Genomic DNA, 22154 nt, shown 5'->3' with positions numbered 1-22154 from the left:
TCATATATCTTAATTCTGTGCAATGTTTAAGTATCATTTCAAATTTATTGTGACAGAGGATTATGGATGGTTATTATTTTTCTTCCCTACAATCCATCTCAGACTTTAGTGCTACACATATGAACAGGGTAAAGAGATGGGGCAGTCTTACCTGAAAGTCCAGCTGAAACTCCTTCACATGTCATACGAAGGTTAATAACTAGCTTGGGACAGGGTCAACCTTGCAACATTCCATCAAAGCACATGACAGCTATGCTGTTCCACATGATGGCCATTTCGCTGTCTTATAAAATGGGCATGTCAGCTACAAGAGATAACATCTCAGTCTTCTACCATGTACCCTTCAGGAGAGAAAATGAACTGGCCAAGTCACTATGCCAAGTGACTATGCCAGTTATCTGCCTTAAACAATTACAAACCACCCACACTCTAAATATTTAGATTACTAGGAATCCCAAGTTGGACCATCCCCTTCCCTACAGTGTGCGTCCAAGCTGTAGAAGGTTTCCTGGTTACATGCACTTGAACTCGGTGTTGACACAGCATATGAAACTGGTTAGGGTAGTTGAGGTGTTTGGAAGAAAAGAATTTTGATTTTTATAAAGATTGGCAAGAAGATCATGTTTTCTTCCAAGCTTTGTTAAAACATAACCCAATCTCAACTATATTTGTTACAAAACAAAACTATTCCGAGTCACTTTCTCATTTCTGTTTGCTGTCATGTTATTTTTCAAACTTTTAACTAATCATTCATAGGTAATTATAGTGTAGCATTAAGTCCAAGCATGACCTATCTGCGATGGAAATACTAATAATCCAATTTTACAAACAGAGTTCATCAAAGAGGGAACATCTTTCCCCGCCTGGGTGTAACTGGTTTTGTGCTCTCAGGATGGCTGGGCAATCTCCTCTAGCAGTCCCCAGCAATGGTCTCTTAATGTCGGGTAATGTTTCTCTTAAAAATCTTTTGCAACCAGAAGTGCCTGAATGCGGGGTTTCAGGGGAAGCTGGGGCGGGGTATTCCAAGAGGTATTAATTACCCTTGGTTGGCATGTTCTCTGTCTCTTTTCTAGGTAATGAGGTTGCTAATGAGCTACGAGTGAGTGATGCTGTTGGAGTCTGAGAGTTGGGTCTGAAGTAAAAAGAACAGTAACGTGAACACTTAGCCATAGCTCACATCTGTAGGAGTTCATCTGAGACTTACAAAGCAATCCACACACGATAAAGAATGGAAGTGGAGGGGGAAACACATAATAAATTTTGACCTTAAGAACAACTATTTGCTTAAAAAAATTAATCGAAATAAATGATTCAAAGATGTGGCCACGTTCTTCTTCAATCGCTTTGTGAATTCCTAAAGGAAATGTGCTCGGTTCTGTTTATATGTCTGAAAACGTTGTTTCTAAACTCGTATGTTTAAATGTCAGACAGTATATTCTCAGCATCACTTTCCAATGTAGGCTTTATGATGGCTTTTGTTCCACCTACAATGAAACGTGCTTTCTCCATCCTCCTCAGCCACAGTTCCATGACAGCTGTGGTGGAGTCATGGGCTGGGTGGAGACTTAGCTCTCAGTCACAATGCTTCTGTCACATCATCGTGGGCTTTCCTGCTGCTAACTGCCTGTAACCAGTCCACAACAACTCTCAAAGAGTGCTTGGCTGTTTTACCTATAGTAACCTTACTTCTTCTGGAAGTGAGTCATCTCCATTAGATGTAGAGGAAAAAACATGACTTTAAGCTACCCCCTACAACAGCTTTGAGTTTTTTCATCTATAAAGAATTCACAAATGGACACAGGCACGTGTCAGACACCTTAGCTAATATAAATGGCCACTCACAATAACTGTCTAAATCCAGAACGTATGATAATTATTCACCTAAGATAACCTCAAGGTACAAACACCATACTACCAGTAAAAAATTACAAATTGTCAAAATGTCTCTAAAAAAACAAAAAAACAAAAACCAACCAAACAAACAGAAAACCTCTCTGGGAAGATAGTTTTCCCCCTACTGTTTTATGTTGTCTCTGAATTGGAAAAGCACTGACTATTCTACTACAGGGGAAGAAAAATAAGTAAAAACAAACACTGTGGTCAACTTATTTGCAATGTCTATTTTACTGTGATGGAAAGTATAAGTGTCTGCTCTTTGTTAAAGTCCTGTTGTAGGCACTGAAGGTGGCAGGTAGAGGAAAGTAGACAAGAACATGACAATAATGTTCAAGAGTCTGTTAGGTGCATGAGTAATAAACGATGAGCCCATGCTTTCAGAGAAGGGAAATATTTTATATATCCCAATGAGCCTTCACTGGACTCTGTAAGTGAAAACTCTATGAAGAGGATGGGAGTTATAGGCAAATGGTGAAGCTGAAGTCCGAAGGTTCAAGTACCAGCCCAAGTGGGAACCGTGAGCCTTTGGAGATAGCTACTAGTGACGGGTAATGATCCAAGAAGGGCTGGGAAGTGTGTAAGCTAGGCTAAAGTCATAAATAAACTCACATGATAGAATGAGGCTGCAGCAAGGATGTGTACATCAGAGGACTGGGGAACAAGTAGCATCATTTGGCCATCAAGAAGATGCTGAAACTGTGACCTTGGGCTTAGAACTCTCCATTAGAGCAGTGCTTCTAACTTCCCAGAATCTATCAGTGGCCATGCTCAGTAGGGGTAGGGAAAGGACCCACTCCTTGAAGCCATCCCCAATCTGAGGCCGGCTGATGGAGAACGGGATGCATCTGAGATTTCTGTGTGACTTCTAGGAAACATGGCGAAACCTCAAATCCACAGGGCAGCTGCTGAAAGTCACCTCTGTAAGTCACGCTATGAACCAGAAGGGGGCACTAGACAATGATGTGGAGCCCCTTAAATCCAAGGCTTACTGGTTTGCAGGTGCTTTGGCTTTGAAAGTTTTAGAATAAGACACTGAAAACCTCCCCAGTATTCCAGAAAAAGTCAGAAATGCAAACTGAGACCCAGAGGAAGGTACGAATACAAACAAACACATTAGGAAAGATCCCAGGGCAGAGGTAAACTTTCAAATACAAGTGAAATCCTTAAGCGACAAGGCCAAGAGACTAAAGCCACGTTGGGAGGCTGAGTGTGGGGCAAAGCTGAACCTGAATGTACGGAAAAGACATTGCAGGAGTATAGCCAGCGGCTTCGGGGAAAGGAACTGGCAACTCTACTGTCCCGGGTGTTTAAAGAAGATGCAGGCCTGATACACCGGCACCTGCTCTACAACCCAGCTCAACAAAGACGGGTCCAAAGTCACTGAGAGCACTGGACAGCTACGTCAGCATGGTTTGAGAAGCTGTGTCAAAGGAACAGCTAACAGAAGGAAACTGGTGTGGGAAGCTGTGGCATGTGATCAGTGTTTGAAAACTTTCCCAAGGACTGCAGGGATTTAAACTAAAGGAAAGAGGATGCTGATGGAAGAAATCTAAGTGCAAAAGATGGCTGAATTCATTACTAAGAAAATGGAAGACATTGTTGTGCCTAGACCAGAACAACCACTGTGCAAAAGTGCAGGAGACGGTAAAGAAAGATACCCATGACCGTGGGGAAGAGCCTCAGCTGTGTTAGTCTCTTCCTGTGTGAAGATAGGGGCTGTGTACAAGGCAAAAGGACAAGCAACTAAAGAGAAACAATGTCGATAGCTCTGTAATCCTCCCCCACTTTGTATACCTCTGAGCTCCTTGATTTCCCATCTTCCACTCTTGGGGATATTTTCTGAGCATACACCTTTCTGTCCAGCTCCCTAATAGATCGCTCAGGCTGAGCATGGCGAGACTGTAACGCACCGGCTGGTTTCATGTTCCACCCACCAAGTGCACGCTTGCTCTTTCTGCACCATTAGTGACTTCACAACCCCCACCCTGTGCATTCTGAAGGCCGTGTGGCCGAGGTGACGGTCAAAACCCACCACCGTGGCTAGTGTCTGCTGGGCTGTGACGCGGATCGCATCCTCTGACTCTGAAGCCTTTCTCCTCTGCAGAGCTGTTTCCTGATGCTAGTCAAGGCTCAGGGCAGTGGGCTGTGTTTCTGTCTAAACATTAGTCCCTGGCTTGCTGTCAGAGACCTGGCTTTAAATGGCCAAAGGAGCCTGATGAATGGTGTGAAAATCTTACGGTCCTTCCGTCAGGTGCCATAATTTATTATCACATAATGCACAGTTAGAAGAACCGAAAGGAGCCATCCCACAAGGGCAAACTGTGGAGGCAGTGGCCCTCTGACACTCTGAGGCCACCGGCACTGTATGGATCCAATAAGAAAGCTGCGTCGAGAAATGAGAAAACAACCTCTTGATCTTGCAGAATGTTTTTGGACACCTAAAGGCTCTTTTATTACTGAGGCTGATTAAAATGAAAAGTTTAAACGACTAAAGTGTTCTTTTTGATGAGTTTTTGCCATGAACTATGGACCTTGTAGTCCAGGGGGACCTGAGCCCTTTGATCCTGGGCATGCACATAAATTCAGACCCATAAAACATCATTGGGTTTGGTTTTCCTGGTGTGGCTGATCTTGCCAGATTTGTAAGGCAACCTTGTTCTCACCCCTCCCTGGTTTGGAGCCCATCTACCACTGTTTTACACCGAGGGGAAAGCATTGGTTTTTGGCATTCCAACTCTTAAAGAGCGAGCCACTCCTCTGAAACATTAGGATTTCACAGAAAAACCACAATACAGTAATACTGTATTCATCAAGATGGGAGCCAATGTTACTTTACGAGCTCAAACAGAATGTCAAAAAGGAAGCCTTGTTCCGCCTCATAATGATCACAGGTTTCTCACTACTCAAGATAGTTAAAGGTGACATAGTCTGTTGTGACACCAGCTTTAAGAGCCGAGCCACCTGAGCAGCACAAGGCTGAGGTGGGAAAAGTGCACTCGTAAGTGTCTAGCAGTGATAAATTTAAAAGCTTGGATTTGTGAGAGAAATAAGAAATTACCCAATCATACATCTGTTATGACTAAATATTTAATAAATACAACTTAAATGTTTGATTTATCTTCTAATCACTCTCCAGGATTTGTATCTGTGCCCACGGTTCCACATTCCCGTAACTGGAAAAATAAATTTTTACTATAAAGAATTTATGAAGTAGACTTGACGCATTGCACAAGAAGGAGGAGGAGGAACAGCAGGAGTGGGAGGGGGGAGAAGAGAGGGGAGAGGAGGGGGGGAAGAGAAGGAGGAGGAAAACTGCCATCGAAATTTACTAGCAAGCAGGAGTACAAAGGGCTTTAGGAGGGCTTGCAATAAAAGGACTTGTACAATCAATAGTTAGCCATAATTATGTTTTAAGGAATGAAACATTAATTTGGACTATCAGAAAAACTAATGATTCAGGTAGCTCATTCACTAGGCCAGGGGATATACATTTGACTTGAATATGCAGTTTTCAGTGATTTTATATTTCATAGATTTTCCTGAAAGCTGGACAACTGTCCTCTCTGGAGCCATGAGATGCTTCGGCAGCTCTATGAAGAGTGATGTAGAGTGCGCGCTCCAGTGTCCAGGTGATGCTGTGTGACAGTCTCAGATGCACCCTCAGAGAGCACCTCAGAGGATGGTCCGTGCAGAGGGGAGACCTCCCATGACCGTGCCCTTGTCTTCTAAGGTGCACTATTCAGTTACGTCATGTAAAACTAACTGCTTTATGTGTCAGGGCAGAACAAATGTTAGCAATTTCCTATAGTGCAACCCTTGAACTTTTCCTGTTGAATTTGAAAACTGAATATTTTCTAAACACTTTGGATTTATTTTATTTTATATATATATATATGTATGTATATATGTACATATATACATATATATGTGTGTGCGTGCGTGTGTGTATACACATGTATATGTACATATACATACATACACACATGCACACACATATCACATGTGTATATATACACACACATATATGTTACATGTATATATACATGTGTATATATATATATCTGATAGGACATTGAGCTAAAACAAAAACAAAACAAAACCAATCAATCGAACGAACAGAAACTCCACACCCAACACAGTTGTGTGACATAGATACCTATAGACAGTATAAGAAACTGCCTCTGTGGGTGGACACAACTGTCTGGTGGTGTGTGTACAGTGGGTTTACGTATGGAAAGGATGTGCAGTTGTCACTTAATACAGTAGTATGTTATAGGTACCCTTTTCCTCCCCAGTCATTCTTTTAAGAAATATTTACTATATACTTACAAGATCCTAAGTGCCACGGGCAGCATCAAGCTTTAAAGATTTAAAGCAGTGGCTCTCAGCCTTCCTAATGCTGCAGCCCCCTTAATACGGTTCCTCATGTTGTGGTGACCCCCACCATAAAATTATTTCATTGCTACTACATAACTCTAATTTTGCTACTATTATGAACCATAACGTAAATAGCTGATATGTATGATATCTGATCTGTGACTACCGAAGGGGTCGGGACCACAGGATGAGAACTGCTGAACTGGAGTGAGCCCCAGCAGCCCTGGTTCCAGCAGAGGCTGCCACTGGCCTAGGTACAGGTGCTCCTGGCCTGAGGCTGTAGCTGGGTCTCCTGCCTGCACTTCGAAGCCATCCGACCAGAGTTAACCTCCCTGGCTGCTCCTCCATCTCCCCAAACCCAACATAACAACAACCAGAGCTCCGGACACACAGATCTGCTTCTTTCTCTATACAGTACCAGCCGGTGGGCATCACTGTCTTGAGGCTGAAATTAGAGTGCTTGAAACAGACCTGCCAGGTCTCACATACATGTAAAGATAGAACCTAGGATTTGGTAAAAATGACTTACTTATTCTCACAACGTAAAAACTGAAAAGTTCTACTTGAAGGTTCACTTTCAGCTGCTGCCTGCCCTGTGACCAGGCTCTCTGTGGTCCTTTAGAGTAGCCAACCCCTTCACAACTTATACCCCATTTAAACAGTCACTTACTAATAGTTTCTATCCTTTCCCTCCAAAGTGGCACCCTCTCAGAGCGTACCTCGGATACACTCATGTGAGCATCCCATGAGGCAGATAGTATCATGTTCTTATTCTCCCTTTCCCTTCTCTTCTCCTCTCCTCTCCTCTCCTCCTCTCCTCTCCTCCTCTCCTCTCCTCTCCTCTCCTCTCCTCTCCTCTCCTCTCCTCTCCTCTCCTCTCCTCTCTCATCCCAGTGCATGAAAAGTGTGTCCTGATGCCTCTAGCTTCTGAACAGTGCCAACAACCACTTCAAATCAGTTCACTACATTCACTAATTCGTACTGGAAGAATGAATGAACGAGTGACAGAGATCTCTGACTTCCTTTCCTACTTTTAAACGAAATGGATAAAAATTAAATATATTTTAAATTAAATAAATATTTAAATAAATAGTCTCTTCACTCCTTTTTGATGTGCCCTTTTGTCTTTTGTCATGTACAATGGATGTCTGAATGAATACACAGAAAGACAGATTTAGCTGAGAGAGAATCTCTATCACTCCTGTAGATAGATTTTGGCCTTATCTCTGTCTAGAAACATGCACACATTTATAGCTAAGTTTCTCTATAAGTAATTAAGTTGAACTATTTTGTTTTTAATTCCGTCTGTTTCAAGAAAAAAAAATTAGTATAAAAAGCCTACTTAGTTCTAAAAGTAGAAGGGTCAGCCTGACCTCTAATGGTATGACTAGGAATTGCTTCTGAAATGAAACCAGATTCCCTATCAGACAGAAAACCACATTTCTCAGTTACGACTGTTTACTATTTATATTTCTACCAAATTAAAAAAAATTAAGACAAAGCTAATGGAACTGTACCAACAAATGCACAAGCTTCCACCAACATAATAAGAAATCGTCACCCATTTACGGCAATCAGAGACAAATATCAGATTATATTTTAGGAAGATTTTCTTCCTACCTAGCAATGATTCTGCGACTCAGGGAAGATGTGTGCTGATGGTACGTGAACAGGCAGTCATAACTTGGTACAAACTTCCATGCCACCAGGAACTAATAGACACATGCTTCATTCTATCGCAGCTCCGTGATAGTGGGCACGGCCTGACAACATCTGCATTTTGTGGGACAAATGCTCAGACTGTGGTACCCTGGATCCTGGGTGTGTTGGGGACTGGCTACTCCATAACGTCCATCAGAACTTAACTCCGAGTCCGCACACAGGCTTTGAAGGAGCCTGAAGGGCGCAGGCTCAACATCTGCAAAGCAGCAACACACAGGATTGAACCCTGCTAAACTCCTGACGGTTTCTATTCTGCATAACAAAAAGACAGATGAAAACATCCCTTAAGACAGTCTCTGTCTTCCTTCACTGCCATCTTAGTTACACTGATCTGAACATTTAGGGGAAAACCGGGGAGGTTTTTACAGAATTTTCACATTTGTGGCCGTTTTGTTTAATGCCCAAATTGCTCCCTTGTCCTCTGAGAAATTATGATTTCCATGTGTTGTGTTGATGAAGACGAAGACACAAATGACTAGATCTCGGATTAACATTCTTGTGTGCAGAGTGCACTCTGTTTGCTCCAACAGCTAAGTATAAACCTTGAGAAAGGGACCCATGAACTGGGTCAGAAATGGAAAAGTAAGGACGCCCACAAGTTTCCCTTAATGAAGGCCACCATACCATCGGGTTCTCTTAGAGACAAGGTACAACCTATGTTAGTTTTCCACTTGGCAGCTATCCCTGGACCATTTCGCCCTGGGAGTTACCATAAATGTGACTGGATTGCACAATGAGCAGAGCCTGCCAGAGGCCATGGCTCCGTGATGCTTCTCCTCACTTAGGAACGGAGCATGTGATGAATAGAGTAAAGCAGAAGGCTTCCCGTAACAGGAAGGTCAAGTGCTGGCTGCTCCATTTCCTTGTATCCCACAACCCAAAGGATATCAGTTAAGAACAGACCAAACAGACTGTCATTTCTAGGACACTTCCAAACTGCCAAAAGGACTGGCCCAAGACAGGACAACTAAATTGTCAAGCCGTCCGCAGGCAGACAAAGGGAACGTGTTTTGTTTTCGCTCTTTTACCTTTAAAATGGAAAAAAAATTAGAGACCCAGATAAGTCCTTTCGCCCTGCATTCATACTTCCCTCCTGACTCTAAGAGGGGCTGGGGCCTTCCACAGACGTTTCAATGGTTGTTTGCGGAGCTGCTCCCTTCTGTGAGTGGCATACCTGACAAGGCTCCAAAAAGCAGAGACTCCACTGGAGGCACGACTGGGAACCCATCAAACAGCTCCCCACAGGCCACTGAGCGTGGCTCGATGGTTAACAAGGACAGCATCTAGAAGGAGCTAAAAGGCTTTTGTTTATTTTAAACGGAGAGCGCAAGAAGGAATTTAGAGCTTCTGAATTAGCCAATCTCACGCTGAAATGTGACGGACATATATTTTGAAGTATAAAGTTGGCCTTTGAGTGTAGCACTCAAAGACTCAACTAGGGACCACATGGCCTGATTGTCCATCTAAGAAGTAGGGAAGGCGAGCTCAATGTGAGCTTCAAGTTCATGGTACTCACAGTGACAAATGGAGCAGAATCCAGATTAACTCTAATGCTTTGTGGATTAATGCTGAATTGCGTAATAGTAAGAGCAAGGCTTCCCAGTCAGACCTACTGAGCTGGGTTAAACTCAGGTTCTCTGCTGGCTAGAGCTGCCAACGAGCCACAACCTTTAAAGGCTTATGTTTGGCTCACAACAGGGACTTGAACACCACTAGGTAGAGTTATTTTCATGCATCAACTGCAATGAGTATTTGTGCATGACCAATGAACCAAGAACTTTGCTAGATACTTGTCCTAGACGGTTTAACTGTCAACCAGACACACGAGAGAGCAGTGCATCTCAACCCTCCTGAGGCTGTAATCCTTTAATACAGTTCCTTGTGTGTTGGCGACCCCAAGCCATAAAATTAGTTCACTGCTACTTCATTAGCTGTACTTTTCTACTGTTATGAATCATACTGTAGATATTTAGTATGCAGAATAACTGATCTGCAATCCCCAAAGGGGTTGTAACCCACAGATTGAAAACCGCTGCCCTAGAATCTCCAGAGAATGAAGTCTTGAGGGAAAAATAGATCTGGACGGTCTGTGGAGATGCCTGTCTTGATTGCTAATTGATATCGGAGGGCATGACCCAGCGGGTGGAAGCATCTCTTAGGTAGGTAGGTCTGAGCTGTAAGGAAGCTAGCCAACTGAGCATGTACTTAAGACAGAGCAGAGACAGTTCCTCCATGGTTTCTGCTTCAAGATACTGCTTGAGCTCTGCCTCGACTTTCCTTGATGGTGGACTTTGACTTGACAAAGTAAGAAAAAAGAGGTGGAGAAGGAGGCAGAGAGGGAGGAGGAGGAGGAAGAGGAGGAGGAGGGGGAGGAGGAGGAGAAGGAAGAGGAGGAGGAAGAGGAAGAGGAGGAGAAGGAGGAAGAGGAGGAGGGCAAAGAGGAGGGGGAGGAAGAGGAGGGAGGAAGAGGAGGGAGGAAGAGGAGGGGAGGAGGAAGAAGAGGGGGAGAAGGAGGAGAAGGAGGAGGAGGTAGAGGAGAAGGAAGAGGAGGAGGAGCAGGAGGAGGAGGAGGAGCAGGAGGAGGAGGAGCAGGAGGAGGAGGAGCAGGAGGAGGAGGAGGAGGAGGAGGAGGAGGAGGAGGAGGAGGCTGTTTTCCTTCCTAAGCTGTGTTTGGACAGAGCAGTTTTTCTATGACAGCAACAGAGATACTTGGGTCACCATGGTGTCAGAGAGAAACCCTAAAACTCCTTGCTGCCTCTGAAACACCCCGAATAAGCAGATGAGTTACCAGAGCCTTACAACACAAGTGTGTAATAAATGCTCTCAAAAGAATTGAGTAGCAATCAGAAAGCAACTTATGCCTAGAAAGAATACATTACATGACGCGGCACGGAGCTTAAAAGAGGACTTTCTTGTGGGCGTGGTGGGGAGGGTGCCATTTAAATAGCTGTAGCTCTTTTCTAACAAGGCAGACCTGCACCAAATGAACAAGTAGATATTTCTCAAACTTCACTGATGTAAACCACAAACTTCTCACGAGGGAGCATTTCCAAAAGCTGCTGTTCTGTAGAGCAGACTTCGGGGAAACCTGGTTTAGCACACAGCTTTTTAAAAATCAGTGTTGGAGTAATGAAAAGTTTGACAACAGTTAAGAGATTTCTGAATGTGCAATGATGAAAAATTAATTAAGACCAACTGTGCAATGAATCTGAGGTCGTCCTGTCGGCACTCACCCTGGGGGTCACACAACTTCACAACTGAACACACAAACGCTCTTTCCCACTGGGAATGTCACAAGCCACATGACACCAATGACTGAGGCCTGAAGAGCTCAGCTCAGAGAAGACATTGGGATGCTACGAACTACACGGTTCTCGCTGTACCTTTTCACAGGAAACGAACACAGTAATACTTTCCTCTCATCATTCCTTAGCACATTATATTTAAAGTTAGTTATCTTTGGTTGGGCGGTGTTAGAATGTCTAGTTTTAATGTTTTTAACGTGTGAGTTCCTGAGTTGCATTAAAAAAAAAATGATAAAATGAACTTGGCTTGGGATTAGAACAGAATTTCCAATGACTTCTGAAATGGCCTTAAATACACTTTTGCCATTGTGTGCTTATGCATATTGAGGATCTCAGCATTGTTAATTATTAAAAAAATCTAAAAATCAATAAAATATAAAAATATATTCTACATAACTCAGTATCAGTGATTTAGACATTTATGCAAAAGCAAACATATCCACCTCGTTAGTATGCAAATGTGCTTTTGTCCGTAATAAATGATAAAATGATATGCATAGTTAAAGTTATGATTTATTATGAATAGACATTTGATTTGCATAAATACTTATATATTGCATGCCCAGTTGTTCTCATTAGTTTTTATGGCCAGCTTGATACAAGCAAAGTCACCTGGGAAGTGGGAGCCTGCACTGAAGAGTTAGGCTGGCCTGTAGGAATGTCTATGGAACATTGTTTTGGTTTCTCATAGATGTAGGAAGGCCCAGCCCACTGTGGGCGGCATCATCCCTAGGCATGTTAGCCTACGCTTTATAAGAAAGCCAGCTGAGCATGACGAGCCAGGAGAAAACCAGTGAGCAGCACTCCTCCACTGTTTGCTTCAGTTCCTGCTTGAGTTCCGGTCCTGACTTGCTACAGTTTTGGACTGCAACCTGAAAACAGAAGTCAAATAAACCTGTCCTGGCTCTCAGCCCCACCCCCAACCCATGCCAAGTTGCTTTAGGTCATAGAGTTTATCACCAGCAACAGAGAAGTAACTCAGAGCAACGGGACTGCATGAAATATTCTACAGCGTCATGGGGCCATGAACAGAAAAACTGGATCAGATCATCCTGATATTGGGCACCAGGGCAGAACAGAATGGGACAGTTATACTCAAAGAGTAAGCTAATTCTCCCAAAACATATTCGATAACAATAGCACCACCACCAACAAAACTCAAAGGCTAAGCTCAAGTTGTCTAATTAAAAAAAGGCTGAAGGTAGGTATGGTTCTGTAAGTTGTTGTCAAGTGTGAGTAACAGATGTTCATTGCTGTCACTGTCAAACAATAAACACTCCAGTGTGACAAAAAAAAAGCATGTTTCACTTTCATTTTTTCTCTAAAATTATAAAACAATACCTAATGCCATTTTTTATTTCTAAGAGTATTTGTTAATATATTGGAATTAAATTAATTAAAAATTAAAAAAAAAAGGCTGAGTCTAAAGAAGCGGAATCAGAATCTGACCATATGCTGCAGCCCCAACGCCACCAGGGTGCATGTGCTGCAGACCCAACAATGCCACCAGGGTGCATGTGCTGGACAACCAACGTCACCAGGGCGCATCCTACTCAACACCCCTTGGTTGGAGTGGCAGTGCTAGCTTTACCATCAACATGATCAATACTGTTAATCAATACAGTTGCTGAGACCCAGGAAACTAATTCTCAGAGAAGGTACTGAGCTCATATGGTTCTTGTGCAAGAAAATGGAGTTCTGATGCTAAAAGCGAGTTTTCTCACACTGCCATCCAACACAACCTGGCGTCTCTCCCTGTCCTCAGGTGGCAGCAAGACACAGATCAGCTACAAAGAGTTGTGATTTTTCAGACCCCAGCTCCTAAGCACCAGTAAAGGAATCCTACTGACCTGTGAGAGAATGCATTTGATCAGATGCCTAAGAGGTCCGAACTTGCTAAGCAATGCTCTCTACAAACCCAACCCACACATTTCTCAGGCACGGGGCTCTAAGAGAACACAAAAGGGAAAGTTCTGCCTCCCAAAGGAAGTCAAAACCATAAGGTTATAGAAACCTCAACGAGACAGTGCTAAGAATCATGAAGTGATCAAACTTTGCTGGTGGGGTATGGTAAAAGGAACACATTTTTGGAGAAGGAGATAAAAGAAAGAACTTTCCTATGGTAAATTTAAGTATAATTTACATGAAATAATAACACCATGGAAAATGTCTGACCTGTCACAACCACCTTCCCTGGAGAAACATCACCAAATGGCTGGGTTTGCACAGTAGTGGATAAGCACAAGACAGCAATGTTGGATTCATTTAAGACATCAATAAGAATCTTTATGTCTGTAAGAGCACACATTTGAAAAGCCTATCTGCGGACCAAGCCTTTTTCTCACTCCATTCAACAACTGTCAGGTGCAGAGAGCAGAATGAAGCTGAAAACTCTGTGTTCCTGCACTGCTGGCCTCCATGTGCCCAGTGTGAAGGTGAGTCACCTAACAGAGCCTTCTAGAGAAGTGTCTCTGTTGCTGGAGGAAGAAACGAGCAACAGAGTCCACTGTGATCCAAAATGGCACAGCAAGGCCCCCTGAGGAAGTCGTGAAGCACTTGACTTCCCCATGCTCTGTTAATGACGAAGAAATCATAACTGAGGGCTGCCAGGGCCATCATGCAATAAAGACATGAGCATCAAAGCACCAGTCTTCATGGCCATCACCTTCCGTGAGTAAGGTGGGATTTGCTTTCATTAACGAATGAGATAGGTGGGGGTGATATGTGGAGAGTTCACCAGGACAGCCATTCTGGGTTTTGGTCTGTGCATTTTATGAATGGTTTCTGCTTCTTTCATACACATCGCTGCATTTAAAATGTGGATTCCTATTTCAATCTTTAAAGTGCTATATTTTGAAACAAAATACTTTGGGGGGGGTGCAGACCACAGACTTCTGGCTGTCTACCTGTGACTGCAGACATGCCTCAAGAAATAGCTATAGAAACTGGACCTACTGCCCATATTGCAGTAGCTTGCCACAGGGCTTCTGCAACTTGGTATAAACAATATAAGAATTTAACTTTACTAACAGCACCAAAAGACCAGATAATAATTTAAGAAATTAACTTTCCAAAACCTGAGGTGTAATTATGAAAATTTGTTAATATTCAGTGATGCTAATCGAATCATTTCATAATCTACCTCAACCTAAAACAGGAATCGGCCTCACAGTACATTTCTTCCTGTCATTTAGTCTTCATTTCTCCAACTCCGGATGTTAGCTTAGATGTCCAGTGTTCCCTCAAAGCACTTAAGTTAAAAGTTTGGGGTTTAGCCTATAGGGCGGTAAAACGCTGATGGAACCTTCAGGAAGGAGAACCCAGCGGAAGGAAATGATGGGGGAGCCTTTGATGGGAACAGTGGGATTCTGGGACCTTCCAGTCTCTCACTTTGCTTCACATGCTCAGAAAAGTCAACAGACTTCTTCTACCATGCAGTCTCACCACAACAGACTGAAACTGGAAGGCTAAAATAAGCCCTTTTCTGCTTCGGGGATGTCGTGTTGGGTGTGTACTACAGCGCTGTCACGCTGGCTAACATGCCAAGCGTTTCTGCATTCAAAATGTAGGACCGGAGCGTTTCGCAGTGTAAAGTATGTGTGAGAAGCTTAGCTCACTGCCCACCGGAGTAATAACTCGAAAGCTAAGCATTTTGTGGATATCATGGAGTTGGCCCACTCCTCACAAGGCTGATGTACAAAGTGGAAGACTACAGAGCCCGCCTACTTCACTGTTAGTAAGCCTGCCTATGGAACCATTCTGTATCTGTACCTACCCTTTCCTTAACGGTTCTTTATCTGCTGTCAAATCCTCAGGTCCTCTTGTCAGCTCAGGACCTTTTCCACCCCACCACAAAGGAAGTGAAGTTATTTTACAGCAAAGGAAGTGACTACCTCCATCAATTTCCCTCGAGTGAGATGTGCTTTCCACCTTGTTCTGTTGTTAAATAAACTCATTTCCACTTCAAACCATGTGAATCTGTGTGAATGGGTGTGACGTGAATCTGTAGTTTAGCTATTTATCTGTTCTGCAATGATTTCACCATAGCCCAATACAGTGTCGCAGCTTTTTTAAATGACTTGCTTTTGTCGTATGTATGTATGTATGTATGTATGTACTTATTTACTATTTTCTGTGTGAGCAGGTGGGCATGGCATGTGAACACGTACTCATTTATGCCATGCCTGTGAAATCAGAAGACAATACACAGGAATCACTTTTCTCTTTCTACCACGTGGTTCCTGGAGGGATTGAACCAGGCTCAAGTGAGTGGCTTCTTGGTGGCCTCTGAGCTATCTAATTACTCCACCCCTTCAACTGCATCTGAAAGCACAAAATAGAAAATGGAGAAGAGGAATCTATGCACATCTAATAGCCAAGGACTAGCAGTCAGTAAACAAAATATGCTTCGAGGAGTGCAGATAATCAATCCCATAGCAGGAAACAAGCAAATTTAAACATGAACAAGGAAAGAAATAGCTGTTTCCCAAAAGTTCACAGACAACAGCAGCAGGTGAGCATGTGGAAGTCTGTTCAGCATCAGTAATTACCGGGAAACGCAAATTAGAAGCCCAATGGGGGTATCACTTCTCAGCTGCCCTAATGGCTTTTACCCAAAAAAACCCCAAAAAACCAAACCAAACCAAAATAAAACAAAACAAACAAACAAAAAACAAAAAGCAAGTGCTAGCAAAGATGTGGTGAAAAGAGAGCCATTAACTTAAGCTTTCATCACAGGAATATAAACTAGTAGAGTTATTCAAAACTAAACCACCATACCAATGAGCAGCTCCACTGCTGTCTACGTACCAAAAGGAAGACATAGATAGGTACAGTCCTGTGCCCACTACAACATAGTTCACAAAAGCCAAGGTATAGAATCAATCTGGGGTAAAAGGATAAAGAAAATGTGGCCTATGTATGTATACAATGGAATATTATTCAGCTGTTCAAACAGAGGAAATCCTCTAGTTTGTAATAACATGGATGAACCTGAAAGACGTCAAGAAAAGTAAGCCAGGCACTGAAGGATAAATACTACGTGATCTTGCTTGTACGTCGGATTTAAGAAAGTTGCATTCATAGAGGCAGAAAGTCCAATGTGCTCCTAGGGTGAGAGGTAGGGAAATAATTAAGGAGAGGTTGGTCAAAGGATACAGAATTTCAGTTAGGAATGACAAGTGAGTCAAAGAGACTGGTCTGGTCATAGTGGTCACTCTAGTAGCTATCTATGTACTACCTTCGTGAACACTGCCAAGAGACTGGTGTCTACTAATTAAGAATAAATATCTGAAGTGAGAACCACAACAGTCATGCTACAAAAAATGACATTTCAAAACATGGTGTGTCCCCTAAGTTAGATTCAACTCCTACTTATAAACAAAAACAAACCAAACAGGAAGAATATCCGACCTACACATTCATTAAAGTAGCACACTTACAAATAAACTCAGTTTAGTCGCTCCAGAATACATCCTGTCTTCAAACATGTCATGCACTATGAATTATAATTTCTATTTGTCAGTAAAATGTAAGAGGAGGGATATTTTAGCCACAACCCAATGAAAGTGGCAAATAATGAGTTCGTGTTAATGGAGGAGGGAGTTTTACTCCAAATTTGCCGCTGTTCCTTCTTGGATAATACATGGGGCTACCACTTACTAATAAACTAGACTCAAGGTCTGATTCACCATCTCCAGCTTGAAATTAAGATTCTGAACTTCCTGCCATGTGTCCTGTAAGCAAACATCAAACCTAGACACTGATAATTAGACAGCAAACAGAGGCGGGGCCACTGACATCTGTCAGCACGCCCGAGGACACAATGACTCAGCACACCCTTCATCTGCATGGTGGCATCCCCAGGGAGGGGCTAGGAGGCGCAGAGGAACGCATGGAACAGAAATGATTTGCAAGGTGGATAGCACCATCAAGTTTTAAAATACTTCTCGTGAGCAGTAAGTCTCAATTCTCTGTCTTCTTTCCTGATTTGAAACACAGAATCACACTTTTAGCTAAATCCAAAGGCATTTAAGGTGATTTTTTTTCAAAGTCAGAAACCAGAGTTGATTAAGTGCCACATCTAACCAAGGCTTTCATCCCAGGGTAATGTTGGTGCCCACTTGCAGCTGGGCGCTGCAGTTGCTATCTAGTTAAATACGCTGCACAAGGGAAAGATAGCCATCACAAGGCCAGTTCAGTAGAAACAAAGAGACGTACCTGCAGGTTTTCGATTTCTTCTTTGTGCTCCCTCTTCAGATGTAGAATAGCAGCCTGGTATTCTGGAAGATCACAAGAGAAGCCAGTTACAAAGGAGCACGAAATGAGTCGGAGAATTCAAGGGTGCATCACCTGAATCCCCACTGGGAGCCACCCTTCAAACAACCAAAGATGTGGACAGGCCTGGACAGGAAGAAGAACTGTTAGATATGGCCAGGATTGGAGTAAGGGGGATTCCTTCCCTTCAGTACAGCCTGTATCACAAAAAGTGCCAAATTAAGCAGTGAGGGCAGGGTTAAAAAGAGAAAGCCACGTGAGTGAATGACAGATAAAGAATAGGTCAGGTGTTTGTCTTCAAGGAGCTGAAAGTTCATGCTCCACTGAGAACAAACACAGATGTGTTAAGAGAGGTTATAAAAGAAACTTTCTATCCGAGAGCACGGAACTCTATTTTTAACTCTGTTTAAAAAAGAAAACGCACACAGAAAGATGCTAATGCTGGGCCTTTTCTCGGCTCTTGATCAACCAAGAAAGCCAAGACTATTTGTCATTTGAAAGAGAGATTCCTGAAAGAATTGAGGCTAAAAGCAGGACAAAAATAAATTTCTAGTCCACTTTTCATCTGATTATAATGACATTCATTTCAAAAATATGGCCCCTGTGTACGTAGAAGCTGCAGCCAGTTACTAAAACTACCACCCCACTGGCTGCCACTGGCTGAGTATAGGAGATACCCCATTGGCTGAGTATAGGAGATACCCCACTGGCTGAGTGTAGGAGATACCCCACTGGCTGAGTATAGGAGCTATCCCATTGGCTGAGTATAGGAGCTAAGTCTACTTTCAGAACAGCTAATGTGCATAGAACCACAGAGACATTCACGCTAAAGAGAACTCCAAAGCAAGATGTTGTGACCACTGACTTTTGTGGGACAAACCAGTTTTTTACAAGCGTGTTCTGGGTCATAAGTCTGTACCACAACAGACTATTCCTCTAATTCAGTATCATAAGTTAGGCAGACATACTGGGGTTCCAGTTCGAAGAAGAAGACCATGGGAAAGTCCCACAAGGAGAGGAGGAGAGATCTGGGCTGCTGGGGCTATGCATAGCCACACTGTAGCTCTGTGGGGACCATGCTGCAACAGTGACGCTGTGGGCTCTCTATGTAGACCATACCATGAATCAAAGCACTTATCGTTATCCATACAACCTTTGGGGTAGTCTGGGCCACCATCATCTTTCCAGTGCTCTATGTCCTCCTTTTCAGAGGGTACCTCGTTCTCCTCTCACCAACATCATGAGTCTCCTTATGGCCGTCTGTGCAATCTATTAAACACACGAACAATCCAGACAGTGTCTTCTGGCTGTTCATGGGACTTGTCATGAAGACTCCTACCTGTAGGGGCTGGGGAGGTGGCTCAGTAGCTACAGCGCTTTCTGCAAAAGCAGGAAAACACGAGTTTGGATACTCACAGCACCCAAATGAAAGCCAGGTATATGGTAGCATGTATCGGTAACTGAAGAACTGGACCAGAGGACTAGAGACAGGGGGAGTTCAAGGCTCAATGGCCAGACAGTCTAGCCAAAACAGAGAGGTCCAGGTTATATGAGAGGCCCTGTACCAAAAAATGTGGTTGAGAGCAATTGAGAAAATCACCAGACATCAAATTCTGTGTCCATATCCCTGCCACACAGGTATGGAAAAGAGCACCTACACGTATAAGCACACAGGTACACACACACGTACACATACACACAGAGAAACACACACACACAGGACTGCAGCCCAAAGGTTTCTCATGATCTCTGTCTCCTCTCTTCTAATGCTACTCCTCCTACCTGTCCATTCATTACAGGTACACCGGCTTCTTGCCAACTCTTAAATTTTCTAAATGCTTTTTCTAATGCGTTGAAAATTTGCATTTTCTCTACTTTAAGGTAGAGTCCCAACCTACATGACAATAAATATGTGAACCCCAGTCAATCTAATCTATAATGCAGTCAAAGGAAACCAGTTAATTCAACCTTCTTGAAAAAGGAATGCCTCTGGCTGGAGAGATGGCTAAGTGGTTAAGAGCACTGATTGTTCTTCCAGAGATCCTGAGTTCAATTCCCAGCAACCACATGGTGGCTCACAATCATCTGTAATGAGATCTGATGCCCTCTTCTGGTGTCCGAAGACATCTACAATGTACTCATATATACATAAAATAAGTAAATAAATCTAAAAAAAAAAAAAAGAAAAGAAAAAGAAAAAAGAACAAAGCAAAAGGAATGCCTCTTGGAAGAACGTCTACCCTCCTCTGAACAGAAATCACGCAGCGCTCTTGTAAAATGATCCATTTTATATAAAATGTGTCTGTAAGGGTGTGATCTACAGAATTGTGACTGAAGTAATAACAAATTGACAAAAGAGGTCACTGTAAAACCAACACCCAGCAAGGCATCATCTGTCTCCTCCTTAAGCAAATATTTTGGCTAAGTGCCCCACCATTACAGGTGGGAGGAAAGGGCACCCGTATGCAAGTAAGAGTAATAAGAGGAAACACAGCCTTTATTAATGGGATTCTTCATTTAAGACCTCACCTCACAAGGTAACAGAACAGAATATGATGGTCCCTCATAGGGCTGGCACGATGACTCAGTGGATAGAGATGATTATCACTAAGCCTGACAGCCTAAGCTCAAGTCGCAGAACCTACATTGTGAAAGAAAAGGCCTGACACCTGAAAGGCATCTCTGTCCTCCTCCACACATGCATTGAGGCATGCACACACACACACACACACACACACACACACACACACACAATCATACACACATACACACACGCCTATACACACATACTCATACACACTCTCACACACAGTCACACATAGACATATTTACATACTTACGCATTCACACACACACACACACACACACACACACACACATCACACATAAAACACACATGTAGGGAGCCGTATTGGATTTGGGCCTGGCCTCTTTGTGACTGCATAGTTCAAGGTGGCTACGTGACTCTGGGCTGTATGGCCACAGATGCTCACCCCTAAGATGGCTGCTGTGAGATTATGAGATTGTTGGACAAAAGCCTCTCCCAGGAAGACCCTGGGAGCAATCACAGGATGTTTCAGCCTGAGCAAAACACCGGATGTCCCTGAGCAGATTCCTGAGAAGGGTTCCACCTTTTCAAAGAACATGTCCCCGGAAGACTGTTGCCTCTTTGTTTAAGGAGGATATCTTGCAGTTTAGTGATTCACCCTATATCCTTGGGCACTTCCCAATACTCCCCCACCCTAAGCTTCAGTTCCCGCTTCTATTCTTGCCTCAGAGCTTTAAATGCTGTACATTCCTCTCAATAAACGAGACCTTGACAACGGAACTTTTGCTTGGTCTCCTTCTTCTCTTCACCCCCTTGACCCTCAGGTAGAACGCCTCTTCGGGACCCTGAATAACTGGGTCCCCGCTGGCGGGGGCACACACGCTGCATCTAATGTTAGAAAAGTTTACTAAAGCCAGGTTGGTAGTTTCCATGTGTGCCTATGAGAGGTGATCCTCTGCCCTGAAGTTTTAGATGTGCAAGCACCTTGGAGTAGCTTGGGGCATATTCTCAGGGAGCATCGCCATCCTCCTGAGATGTAAGGTACAAGACCAGGGATGTTAGTATTAGTAAAGAAGAGAACTTAACTGAGGTATTTCATGGCTGAGGTTTTTTTTTAAATCTAAGGACTTGAAAGTGGCAAATTCTGCGCAGTGACCAGACACTCCATGAGAGCTAAGAAGTTAATGAAAATATTTTGCACCAAAAAAGAGGCAGTTTTTTGTCTGTTTGCTTGTTTTTTTAACATCTTAGATGAAAGACAGGAAATCTCTTTAGAGGCAGAGTTCAACTTTCTGAGGAACAAACACACAAGACCCTCCATCTTCAAAGTTCCTTCTAACCAAGCACTTAGTCTAACTCAGGGCTGCCCTCGGAGGCTTCCTGATCAGCTCAGTAATGACACATCTTTTCTGCTGAGGGCTTGGGCAAAGTCTCCAATTTGCCAAAGGCAGAATCAGAAATGATTTAACTAACATGGGAGGTACAGGCCCGCCACAGCTGACCTACAGCCGACTGTGTTCACCTCAGCATTCATGACACTGCTGGCCTCAGGAACGGAGCTAAGCACTCAGCACAGACCTTATCCTCACAGAGAAGCCCGAACTACAGAGGAGGAAACTGAGATTCTCAGGGCGAACATCTTTCCCAAAGCTGTAAGTGTCAATAACAACATTCAGGCCCAGAGAACCATGCTATTTACCCCGGGGACTGTTAGGTAAACATGAGGTACACACAAAACTCAGGATCCCTAGAAACTTTAAGGTCACAAACTTTGTCCAAACACTGGAACAACTCAAACTTCTGGACGTCTTCTATAAGTTGTTAAAATAGATACTACACCAGCGCTCCGCAATCAAGAGCTGCTCTTCCGAAGGATCCAGGTTGGACCCCCAGCACCCATGCCATGGTTCACAACCCTGTGTAAGTCCAGTGCCAAGGAATTCCATTCCCGAGTTTGGCCTCTGCAGGCACCAGGCATGCACATGGTACACAAATATACACATGGGGTGCTGGGGGGACCCTACCCATAT

At 43.4% G+C, this 22154-nt stretch overlaps 1 protein-coding gene across 9 annotated transcripts in view; it reads right to left on the bottom strand.

The window, feature by feature from the left end:
* The window catches only part of Fmn1 (formin 1), a 384534-nt gene that overhangs the window by 212814 nt on the left and 149566 nt on the right, over positions 1 to 22154 (bottom strand). For 8 of the 9 annotated variants that reach the window (XM_063285290.1, XM_039106467.2, XM_063285289.1 and 5 more), the window contains one exon: positions 17520 to 17581. In XM_063285290.1, coding sequence (XP_063141360.1) covers positions 17520 to 17581 — 62 coding nt within the window. Of the gene's footprint in view, positions 1 to 151; positions 5756 to 17519; positions 17582 to 22154 lie in introns of those variants that run through there. The other variant, XM_039106474.2, reaches the window with a different exon arrangement.

The sequence above is a fragment of the Rattus norvegicus genome, chromosome 3, assembly GCF_036323735.1.
Source record: "Rattus norvegicus strain BN/NHsdMcwi chromosome 3, GRCr8, whole genome shotgun sequence".
NCBI lineage: Eukaryota > Metazoa > Chordata > Mammalia > Rodentia > Muridae > Rattus > Rattus norvegicus.
This window is presented reverse-complemented; position numbering and strand designations above follow the sequence as displayed.